The sequence below is a fragment of the Etheostoma cragini genome, chromosome 14, assembly GCF_013103735.1.
Source record: "Etheostoma cragini isolate CJK2018 chromosome 14, CSU_Ecrag_1.0, whole genome shotgun sequence".
Taxonomy (NCBI): Eukaryota; Metazoa; Chordata; class Actinopteri; order Perciformes; family Percidae; genus Etheostoma; species Etheostoma cragini.
This window is the reverse complement of record NC_048420.1, coordinates 6,123,202-6,135,437: the sequence shown is the minus strand read 5'-3', so window position 1 is coordinate 6,135,437 and position 12,236 is coordinate 6,123,202. Positions and strand designations below refer to the sequence as shown.

The window sequence follows — 12,236 nt, the reverse complement described above, 5'->3', positions numbered from 1 at the left end:
ACCAGAGGAGCGTATATTGGCTGTGTATAAACCAGCTCAGACCAGAGGAGCGTATATTGGCTGTGTATAAACCAGCTCTCTGGAGTACACACAAGGTCACTTTTCCGTCTTCCGTCACCAAGGTGATCCTGTAATTTAGCTCCTTCACAGTCGGTACACGACTTCAGCACTAATACCCAGCTTTGTTTTGTGCTTTATTGATTATTCTACAAAGTGGAGGGTATTTTTTTTATTTCTATTTTTTTACACAATCCCCAACCCCACCCTTTTTATTTTTAGAGGGGTTACTGTCTGATGCTTCTGTCTCCCCTCAAACAAGAGTGGGATATTTATTAGCTTTTTCTTAAAATGACAATTCATGTTTTTAGTTTTTATCTCTTTACTGAACCTAGGTCAGCTGAGTTATTTGCAGTACATATCGATTAATCACTTGCCTCAGTAAGAATTCAAGGAAATAATATGAATCATATTGTATGATTGAAATGTGTTGGTTGGAGACAAGATGGCGTTTTTATTTAATGCCTAGTGTTGCAATTTTGAGCCGATTCTTACTAAAATAGATTTCTGTTTTGGGAATCTGTGTTTTTTTATTTTTTCTGGCTTTCTCTGCATGACTTGTTTGTTGCTATCAGCTGTGCAGTACGCAGAACAAAGAAATAATTGTGACCATAAATGTTAATCATCTGACTATCATAGTATTAGTTAAAGCAAAGCCAAAGGTCAGCTGCACACTGTCAGCGTGCAATGTGAAGTCAATCCAGAGCAGCTCAGACAATACAATGCACATTCTCTAATCGTTATTGTAAGTGAAACAGGCTAACTAACCTTTTCAATGCTGGATGCAAATGAACTATTTCCAATAGGTTAACACTGATACTTCTGCTATCCAATAAAGGCAAATAATGTCCTGAAGTGAATGCAAGGAGAGTTTAAATCACAGCAGTGGCACCTCAGAGGCCCAGCTCTCCGGCAGCCTTCCCTCTAGTGAGGTAGTGTCTGCTGTTAGGGATTGATGCAGTCATTACGTCACCTCAGTCTGCCTCGTGCAACCAGGCAGTGTGTACTGGGAATGTAAATAAAGTTATTCTAATGGGGGCATGAGTGAACATTCAGAGAAAATGTTAAAGGCACATGAAGGGCTTTTCTGACTACAAATAAGACATATGGTCTGCTTTTGTCATTGCAGGCAATTTGACAAGTATATTATGTTATTCGATTGTATTTATTAATAAAAACATTTTTAACAGACTATTGAGATCCTGCATTTGACATCACAGCCTAAAACCACACAATTTCTTTTAAACAAATTTAAAGTTTTGAATGAATTGCAGGATACATCTTTTACTTATCGATATCGCTGTGACCAAGATAATGTAATAACACAAGTACACAGCCTTTGAAGTAAACCACGCCTTAGTACAATGGATATAAGTGGCCAAACCTTTTAAAACAGGACCCAAGTTGAAGGAAACCAGAATTATTCTTTGAGAAATTCTTTTATATAATTGGTATTTCTACATTTACTACAAAAGCTTTCATGAAATGGATCAGAGTTACCCATTGGACAGCCAGCTCGAGATGGCATGGAATGTTCTGGTCTCTGCAACGCCCATTGAGAATTCGGACAGCTGAAATTCAAAGCTGTCTGATCCCTCTTCCCTCTTTGTTGTGATCTGTAGGACTTATTTTCAATCACTTCTCAGGCTCACATGGCTCTCAAGTGGCCATTTACCATGGAGAGCAATTTTCTCCAATGGAAATGGCCATATCAGGCTGACGGTGATTTAATCTTCAAGACATCATGGGTAGATTAAGATGATGAATCACATGAAACAGTTGGAGAGGTACTTCACACGGAACTGTAACCGGAGAATCAGTCAGCATCACATCACTCTGCGTTATCAAAGGGAAAACTGAGAAAGAATTAGGGCCTTGTTTGCATGCAATGCACAAAGAACCGAGAAGTTTATTTGGATGTTTCCATTGTTTTGAAAATCTGATAGCTGTACAAAACATTCTCACTATGGTGCTCTTTGTGATGGGAGCATTTTTTTCCCCACACGGAAAACAGGTTTTTACATTTTCATTCTTTGTTGAATCAGATGTATAGGCGGAAAATAAACCTTTCTCCTAATAATCACAAAGAAACATGTACAGCTATGGACTTATTGCATGCTTGTGCTAACACAGATTCAATGGTTTTCACAATCTCTTTTGTTCTCATCTTTTTATTTCAACTGGCTCATGCCATCATTTGCCATCATTTGACTTTTTCCGTTTTGTGTTTGGTTTTTGCTTCTATATGTATTATACTTCTATCTTTTCTTGTTTTCAGGGTTTGCTGACATCTGGAGTAGAGTTTGAATCCCTGCCTGCTGCGCTGTCCTTGCCTGCAGAGTCTGGCCTGTACCCCGTCACTCTGGTTGGCGTCCCATGTACAGCTGGCAACATCACAGTCAATGGTGAAGCCATCTGAAAACGGATTTGTTTTCCAGTACTCAGATGTTGCACAAAATGAATAATTGAATGAATGAAAAAACAAAAACAACTTGGCTTCTGTTCTTCAAAACATCACCCACTCATTCCCTATATTGTGTATTTGAACCCAGGTTACCACACGTCAGTGTTTGGTGTAAACAGTGATTGCCTGTTGGAGGGCCTGCCTGCTGTGAAGACTAGCGGCTGTCTGGTGGAGGTCATTCCCTCACTTCCTCGTCTCCAGCTCAGCACATCACTACCACGGTCAGAAACTCTCTGAATTTGCAACACAACATCATGACTTTGCTTAAACATACACACCCACTTTCCAGTGGCAAGTTATCTGCACACATTTTGAATTTGAAACATACAATTTGAAAACATACACTTGGCGTGTTATCACAAGAAGAAAGCGACATCTGATTTTAGGAAACGTGACACACCGTTGGGTTTAGGAAATGAAGAACCGGTTGGTTTTAGTAAAAAAAGAAACCTACGGTTGAGTTTAGGAATTGTGACACATGGGACGCAATCCCTGGTCTCCTGGGTGAATGTCCTGGGTTTTATTCCTCTTGATCCCGACCACCCTCCCTACACAGATTTTTGCCCTTTTTATACTTCTCGCTATGGGGTAAATTCACATGCAATCGCAAGGTATTGTAAGTCAATGGAGGCAAACTGCATTAATAACCGGCTGAAAAGCAAGTTTGCCCCTTGATAAAACGCCAATAATGGCATACAAAGTGGTGTGTCATACATACACCATTTCATGAGATCAGTCTGCTGAATTTGGGTATTTTCATGCTCATGTGTTTAACTATTTCCAACACAACATAAAGGGGGCTACACATTTATGTTAATACAAAGTTTGGTAATGCCCACACTATTTAAACACTAGCTAACCGAATCATTTGACAAGTTTACAGGGGGAGTCCCTAAGTAGGACAGTGACACATTCTTCTTTTTGTAGACTCCAGCACAATGGATATGGAATGAGTTTCAGATTAAAGTGTGAGGTCAAAGGTTGAACTTCATTAGATAAACTGATCTAATGGGACCAACATTTATATAACGAATGATTTAATTAATTATTCATTATATTTACAATCCTATATTTATTGGACCTTCATTATGGTCTCTTTAGTAAGTGAAATACATGCTCAATTCACTTAACCTCACATTGTTTTTATTCCGCTCATGGAAACAGACAAATTTTATTATCCAACCATAAATCATTTGCTGTATTTCATCACATATCCATGATCGGAAAGGAGGCAAAGACAAGAAATGTATTTTACCAGACCCTTATTCATATGAGACAACTAACAGAAATAGATAGACTGTTTGTCATTTATCATTATGTTTTACCGAGAAAAGAGAGAGAGAGAAGACCGAGATACGTTATTAAAAATAATAGTAATATAAATAAAAATAAAATACTGTTCTGGCAACTTCAATTTTTTTTCTCTTGTCTTTATAAATTTTGTGTACTACCCATTAAAATTGAATTTAGTTCTGGTGACAGACTGTACAGACAAGCATATTGGCCATAAAAGTATAAAAAGGGCAACAAGTCCTAAACTGTTCATGTGAACACCCTTAAAAACCGTTAAAGCTGAGAGTCAGCACTTTACCGTCATAGCTGCTTTTTCTCTTCATATCCATTGTGCAGGGGTACAGAGTCAAAACAATGAAAAATGGGTCAGTGTGTCATTGGCCTATTTGAGATGTTGTCACACACAAATCCTATCGGGGAATGATCAATCAACATCCTTTAAATCCTCATATGCCAGATTAATGACCTGAAAGTAGCCCAGAAATTTGTGTAATTTAAAATAATCCAGACTGTAAATTGTTGCTGTTCTCATATGACCTGCGTGTGCAAGCGACTGGTTTTGGTTAACGTTTCAATGCCATCAATTTTTTAATGTTCAAATCCGAGTTTAAAGGGTAATTAACAAGTAAGTATTGCACATTTAACTCAAGCACTTTCCAGGCTCTTGTGCATTGAAAGACTTAAAAGGTCCAGTGTATAATTGTCGCGTACCGACCCTGGCAAGTTTGAAGAAGGAAACATGGGGGACCACGTGTGTTCAAAATCCAAATTTCAGGAACAAGAGTCCAGAAAAAAAAAATGTATATTGAAAAGAGCGAGAGACCGGCTTTTTGAAGCGTTGCGGCTACCGTAGCTGTAATACATACTTTGATCTGCGTAGAGTTGAGTTGATTGCAGTGTATGATCTCAACGCTTGATGGGAGAAAGTACTACACTTTGGACCTTTTTAAAATGCAACAATACAAACCAATCAAACCTTGGCTGCTTAACTTGTAAACTGATGATATTTGTAACGGAGCATTTTTTTCTCCTATGTTAGAAACAGTTGCAGTCCTCTCTCAACTTAAACATCAGAGTAGCAGGTGAACTTGTTTTTGTGTACGGTGAAATCACATTTTTGTAAAAGTAGGAAACACACCTGGGGCGGCTGTGGCTCAGTGGCAGAGTGGTTGCCTGCCAATCGGAAGGTTTGTGGTTCGATCCCCGCCCCTGCAGTCATTGTCGAAGTGTCCTTGGGCAAGGCACTGAACCCCTAGTTGCCCCTGGTGCTGCGCATCGGAGTGTGAATGTGTGTGAATGTTTATCTGATGAGCAGGTGGCACCTTGTACGGCAGCCCCGGCCACAGTGTATGAATGTGTGTGAATGGTGAATGTTCCCTGTAGATGTAAAAGCGCTTTGAGCAGTTGTTAAGACTGGAAAAGCGCTATATAAATACAGCACATTTACATTTACATTTACATTTACATAAGAGGAGAAATCATGGGTTAAATTACTACAAGTAAAGCACCCTGTTGGAGTGTGTTAAATCATTCTCATAGGCGAGCTGCTGAAAAATCCACTGTTTACTGTAGGTCACGTCTGTAAGTACAGCACTTCACCAGCTTTTGATGTGGAAAATGTTGTCTCCAGTGTTGGAAGCGTATCGCAGCAAATACATGAAGCAAATAGAATACTAATGCTATTCAGTATGCAGTCTGTTGGATGCTCTTGCTGGCTCCACAGGCAGACCTTCAGCTTTGACCTCAGTTGAAGAGGTGCCTCATAAACGTCTCAGATATCCTTTTGCCTCTAGCACAAAGTTTCAGTCTTGCAGCTTCCCTTTTTTTTCAGATTACTAACATCAGTATTAAACATCTAACATTCTAAGATTTTAAATCCTTTCAGCATAGGTCTGCTGCATGCCTTCAGCCATGTTTTACAATGGTCTAATGCTCATTCCATTTCAATATTATGGCTTGCACAGTGCTCCTTGGGATGTTTAAAGCTTGGGAAATCTTTTTGTATCCAAATCCGGCTTTAAACTTCTCCACAACACTATCTCGGACCTACCTGGTGTGTTCTTTGTTCTTCATGATGCTCTCTGCGCTTTAAACAGACTTCTGAGACAATTACAGAGCAGGTGCATTTATATGGAGACTTGATTACAAACAGGTGGATTCTATTTATCATCATTAGTCATTTAGGTCAACATTGGATCATTCAGAGATCCTCACTGAACTTCTGGAGAGAGTTTGCTGCAGTGAAAGTAAAGGGGCTGAATAAATTTTATTTGTTAAAGTTTGAAATATCCTTATCTTCATAATTGTGTCTCACTTGTTGTTGATTCTTCACAAAAAATTAAAGTTTTATATCTTTGTTTGAAGCCTGAAATGTGGCGAAAGGTCGAAAAGTTCAAGGGTGCCGAATACAATACAAGGCACTGGAGATAAAGTAGCACAGACTGCACTCCAAAAAAGCCTCACCTCCTTGCATTCCCAATACATATGCATGTATGAGCCTATAAGTCCATCTCAGCACAGGGTGTAGATTGGAGATGTTAAACGTTTCATGAGAAAGTTTCTCCTAGGAGTGAGGTAAGTCATGTGGATATAATTGAAATGGATCTTTTGATGTTCTGGTTTTTTAGAAGCAAAGACCATCAAGGACCAAACCTTATCCAAGTCCAGTGAATCACCTTCGCTGTAGCGTTCCAGATCGCTAGGCCAAACATAAAATAGGAAGGGTTTTATAAGAGGCATCCCGGATAAGTGAATATATGGTACTCCATATGCTTTCATAGAGGATTGTAGTTGAAAGTACAGAAAAAAGGATGTTCCATGCAATTGGTAAGACATTCTCAGATCTTTAAAGTCATGAAGCCTGTTCTTGTTATACCCATAGAGCTCCATTCCGGGGATGAGAATGAGACCTCCCCAGTGTGTAGGGAACATTTGTTAAAGATTGGACTATTCAGGTGCCATTTACATGTACTCTTAGATTCCTTCTAAGCAATAAGCCATGTTCATCAGAGGAAACTCATTATGGGACCAAGCCACAGCTTAGCTTATTTCAAAGGGACAGTGGAGTAAATCAGATCCTCCAGTCTGTGGGGATGCTAGGTTCTGATCTATAGGTTTCTAACAGAGATCAGAATTGGGGTTAGGCCAATCTGTGAGTGGTATCAAAAACATATACCAAAATAATATTTAAAGTAAGGCACAGAAAGACCACCATCTGTTTTATTCATTGAAGTGTTGTCCAGACTAGATTAGACTAAAAGTTGGACCCTCTTCCAGTAATCAGTTGGGGGTGGTAAGGGCAACATAGAAGAAAGGAAATGTATGCGTGGTAAAATCTCCATTTTAACAATTTACACACAAGCTTGTAATGATTTTGGCAAGTGAAACCATCTATTGAGATCTGCCTCAATTTTATTATAGATGCCCTGAAAATTTGTATTGGCTATATCAGGGCTGAAAGATTATGGCCAAAATGATAATCACGATTATTTTGATCAACATTTTGATCCCGATTATTCTCAAGATTATTTGTTGATTTTAAACAAAACAAATGTTATTGTCACATAGGCTATTTATAACTGCGAGAGGGAGTGTGATGGACGCTACTCACAGAGAGACGGCTGACTCATTATGAACGGGTCCAGCACGGGTCAAATGGCGGATACACACGTCGTGTGTATAAAATGTCTGTATTGTCACAGCGCTGCATTTTTATGAACTATGATATTCTGGCCATGGGTCACATCTCTGGCCCTGATCCAGCAGCTCCGTCTCATACGCTAATACTCTACGAACTGAAGTTAGTTGCATTCAATAACTTCTTCTGTGTTCTTTGCCGTGGAAACACTGGTACAAATACAGGTTTGCCCCTCATATTTAACAATATACAGCTGTGTTAATACAAAATTTAAACTGTAAACAAATGCCAGAAGTGTGGACCGGCGGCCGCTGGCACGGCACAGCTTTCCAGAAGAAATGGGTCATGTAACGCAAAATTAAACCATATCCATATAAACAGCATTACAGCGGATGCCGAGGTAATGCGCTCAGGTTCAATTCTCAAAAGGGAGAAGCGCCGATTTGGTCCAATTGATTTCATATCCAGACAGAGAGCTAAATTTGTGAAAAGTATCCAACATATGCACTAATGATATGGTTGCTCTATCAAAATATAACAATATATCATAAAGTAAAAGTTATGGGGGAAATAAATGACAAAATAAAAATAAATGGGCTTAATGGGCATCCCTGTCGGCACAAGTGTGATACATTTAACTTGTATGATATGATGCCCTTCGTGTTCATCATTGCAGATGGGTTATTGTATAGTAGTTTAAATTAATTTAATAAAAGTTGAACCCAATTTAAAGCGCTGTAGAACCATCCACACGTATTCCCTTTCAAGCCTATCAAAGGCTTTTTCTGCGCCAAGGCTCACTACTGCACAGGGAGAGAGAATATCCTTGACAGCATGAATTACATGAAGCAGACGCAATACATTGTCAGACGCAAGTCGTGATTTCACAAAGCCCGTCTGTTCACTCTTAATTAGTTTAGTTACGTGGGGTTCTAATCGCTAGGCCAGTATACGGGCAAAGATTTTTATTTTGGCATTGAGGATAGATATTGGTCTATAGTTCCCACATTTAGTGGTGTCCTTATTGGGTTCGGGCAATACAGCTATCAGGGTGGCATTCATGTCATTAAAGAAGGCACCAACTTCGACAGCTTTATGAACCATGGCTATAGAAATATTGCCCCAGTTCTTCTAAAAAGGTGAGATAAAACTCCTGGGGAATTCCATCCCATCCCAGAGACTTGTCTTTTTTCATTCTAGCTATAGCACCTCTCAACTCTGTCAAAGTGATTGGTTTGCTGTGCATCATCTTGCCTAAGCGTAGGGAGCTCTAAATCTTGTAAATAGGTGTCACATTTAGTTTTATCTAATGATACTTCAGATTTGTATAGGTCTGCATACAAATTTCGGAAAGCAGTATTGATTTCTTTGGGAGCTGTCAGCAATTTTTGGTCTAAGCTGATAGCTGTAATGTTGGAATGTTTTTCACATTTTTGCAGAGAAAGAGAGAGCAGGTGACTTGGCCTTGAGACATCAAAATAATAGTCCCTTCTAGTCCTATGAATTTGAAATTCAGCTTGTAAACTCAAAATGTTGTTCAACTTCATTCTGAGTGCGTCATTTTTCTTTTTACTGTCCTTTGATGCGCCATCCCCCTGCTGAGCCTGTTCTTGCCTTTGTAATTAATTTTGAAGAGAATTAATTTGGCCCAGCCTTGTTCGATTAAGGTAAGAAGTGAAGGAAATGGTTGTATTTCTCACAAATCCTTTAATTGCGCCCCACAAGACTTGAGGATCCTCTACTGAGTAAACATTTTCTGAGATAAATGTTTTAAGAGTATTTCTGAAATGGTCACAATAGTCATTGTTTTTAAGTAATTTGGTGTTAAAGTGCCATCTTGTGATAACACAATGGTTAGATTAAAGAGGATAAATCACAGATGAATGAATTTAAGAGTATAACATTGCATAAGCCAGTAAATGATCTGTCCTTGAAGGCAACTGTCAAAGGAGGAATACGTTGAGATGGTGCACCAGATCTATCGAGTAAGGGATCCAGGACAGCGTTCATGTCTGTGCCAAAAATAACTGAAAAGTCCTGCAGGTCACAAGTCTTGCTAATTGTGCCAAAGCGCTCTGGTCTAAAAGTATTTGTGGCATGTATATATATAGAAATGCATTTTTTTGCCCATATACATTGCTTATAATGTTAGCAATTCGACAATCCTCACTTCCATAGCTTCCGATTATTAAGGACAGGCTACGTCTTAACACCACAAGGGCACCACAGCTTTTAGAATGGAAAGTAGCTGCAGCTGCCGTGTAGTAATAACGGTTTAACAAGTGTTGTTTATCAGTGTTTAAATGTGACTCTTGAATGAAGGCCACATCTATCTTGTGTCTTTTTAAGCACATTAAGTGCTAAATGGTAGCATTTAGGCCATTTATATTCCAGCTAGCTAAGTGTAGCATAGCAATTATTATACACAAGGCTGGGCAACGTTTTGTGTTTGTGTATTTGGATGCTCAAATACTCAACCCTATGTCAAAGGATATTACTCTTTAACAGAAAGGTTGACCTCCTTAGAAATCCTTTCCATAATGTTGTCAGACACCAAGAATTTTAATCTGAGCCAGTCAGTGGCAAAACGAGCACTTTTGTGAAGGTTTTGTGAAATTACTTACATTGTAGCTTGTTTCAACACTGCCAACTGCAACGGTCTTGATTAATACTGGAGAAATTTAAAAGATTGTTGTTTCTATCAGTCACTTAGAAAAAAAAATGGTAGTTAACCTTGAAACTGATATTGATTTTTTTTTTACGTGGTCCTTATTGTTGTCCACAGTAGTACATGGCTTAGCTTCTGTGTTAGTCCTGTCTGCTTCTCCAAACTGGTGCTGTTCCGACCGCCGTCCACTGTAAGAAATACACTGATTATGAAAAAGTTCTTCATACATCCTTGCTCAAAAATATTACAAACTATTCTTTTAATTCATATTGATCCCTTCCAGGAAAAAAAAGCAAGAAAAGTAGTGCTTTTTACTTTCTATCAACACTGACAAGATCTCTCTTCATTTCAAACCTAAACAGGTCAGCCCACACGCCTCAGCCAACATCAAAAGAGGAACTGTCCAGCACTGTGTCCCTACAACTTTTCAACGGGGAGACCCAGCAGCTGACCATCACCTTGAAGAACATTGGATCTGAGGACATTGAGACGCTGGAACTCACCTCTAAGATTGTCAGCACTAAAGGTTAGTACCCCCTAAGTACCCCTATCAGATGTCTAAATCCATATCGGTCAACCCTGTCTTCTATTTTGTTTTTTTGTTTTTTTAAATTTTTTGATGATGAAATAATGACTGAATATGTAGATTAATAGCATGTGTGAAAACCTGCAAAAGTTGAACATGCTTCGACAAATGATGTATTAAGCTTCTTATGTGTACATGCAGTATTTATAAGGGCTGTGCAATTAATTGAATTTCGATTTCAATTTCGATCCTAACACTTACCAAAATAGTATAATGTAGAGAAAAAACAATTATTTTGCCATGTTCTGTTTTGCAAGAACCCTCTTATTTTGTCTCGTGTTCTGAATGACACGTGCTTGCACACATCCACGTACGCACATCCGCCCCTCCCGAAGCCATGAAATCTCTCAGCAATCAGGGGGGTCAAGTCATGTGCATCCACTGGAACTTAAAACCTTTGCGCAAGTAAAGATGGCAGAAGGAGGGCAGCCACAGCAGTGTTTGGTGAGCAAAAAAGGCAAGTCCAACTCCGTTGTCTAGGAAGAGTTAACGTTATCTTTCCTTAGGTAGCTAGTAAATAAGCCGGCTGAGGGCAACATCATTGTGTGTAGCTATGTGTGTATGCTATGTTACGTTATGTGTGACATCTGTAAAAGCTGAACCCACTCACAGTAGTAAAACCGATTTTTATTCTGATCCAAAGACTCTTTCTGTAAGATAAAGAACACTAAAAGATTATGCCCTGGACACTATCCATTATAGAAAAAGGTTAATGAGTAATTGTGTTAAATAATCGTGATTTCAGTATTGACCAAAAATAATTGTAGTTATTATTTTTTCTATAATCGAGCAGCCCTAATATTTATGAATGCTTTTTTAGAGGACCTTTTTTTTGCTGTACTCCCTCTGAGTTTTTGCAACAGCCTCTTTCAGTTCTGGCGTCCACAGTACAACAGAGGTCACTATACGTGGTCTTTGGTTTCCACATCTTTCATGCCCCCGTGGCTTTTCACTCTGTGTTCCTATCTCTTTGTACAACATCTGCTCAGGTCCTCAGATCTCTGCATTCCCCGCTCACTCCGACTGGCTGTCTCTGTCTCTCTCTCTTGCTTTCTTGTCTTTGTGCCACTGTTCTGTGTTAAAAAAAAAAAAGTAAAAGAAAAAAAAAAGCTTCTGCAGTATTGAAATAGGTCGCAACATTTCCAAATATGGCACTAGTGAGAAATCACGCTTTGAAAACATCTGGCCCAGTGCTACCTGTGGTCAGGAATCCAGCTTGGTGAAATACCGTAATGACAAAATGGGATTTAAAATTTAACTCTGTCTATTCCATAGACTGTAAGGAATTTGAAACCTCTCTGTAAGAGAATTCCAATTTATGTCATGTTCACCATTATATTTTGTGATTTAGCAATTTTTTGTCTTCTTCTCAACAAAGCATACAACTCACAACATTAACACCCCATCCCCCCTTCATCACCACCCACCCAGACAAAAATCATGAAAAATAGAACACCGTGATTACAACATTCCAGATCATTCAACAAGATGGACAATAAACCGTAAACCAATAAACATACTGTATGTATGA

The 12,236-nt window shown here is 38.9% G+C and overlaps 1 protein-coding gene and 1 long non-coding RNA gene across 5 annotated transcripts in view; one reads left to right on the top strand and one right to left on the bottom strand.

The window, feature by feature from the left end:
• trappc9 (trafficking protein particle complex 9) overlaps positions 1 to 12,236 on the top strand; it is a 230,700-nt gene that overhangs the window by 45,015 nt on the left and 173,449 nt on the right. For all 4 annotated transcript variants that reach the window (XM_034891409.1, XM_034891408.1, XM_034891407.1 and 1 more), the window contains 3 exons: positions 2,336 to 2,462; positions 2,610 to 2,742; positions 10,482 to 10,645. In XM_034891409.1, the coding sequence (XP_034747300.1) occupies positions 2,336 to 2,462; positions 2,610 to 2,742; positions 10,482 to 10,645 (424 nt within the window). The remainder of the gene's footprint in view (positions 1 to 2,335; positions 2,463 to 2,609; positions 2,743 to 10,481; positions 10,646 to 12,236) is intronic.
• Positions 1 to 12,236, bottom strand: part of LOC117956416 — a 126,011-nt gene that overhangs the window by 10,424 nt on the left and 103,351 nt on the right. The gene's annotated exons all lie outside the window — the stretch shown is intronic.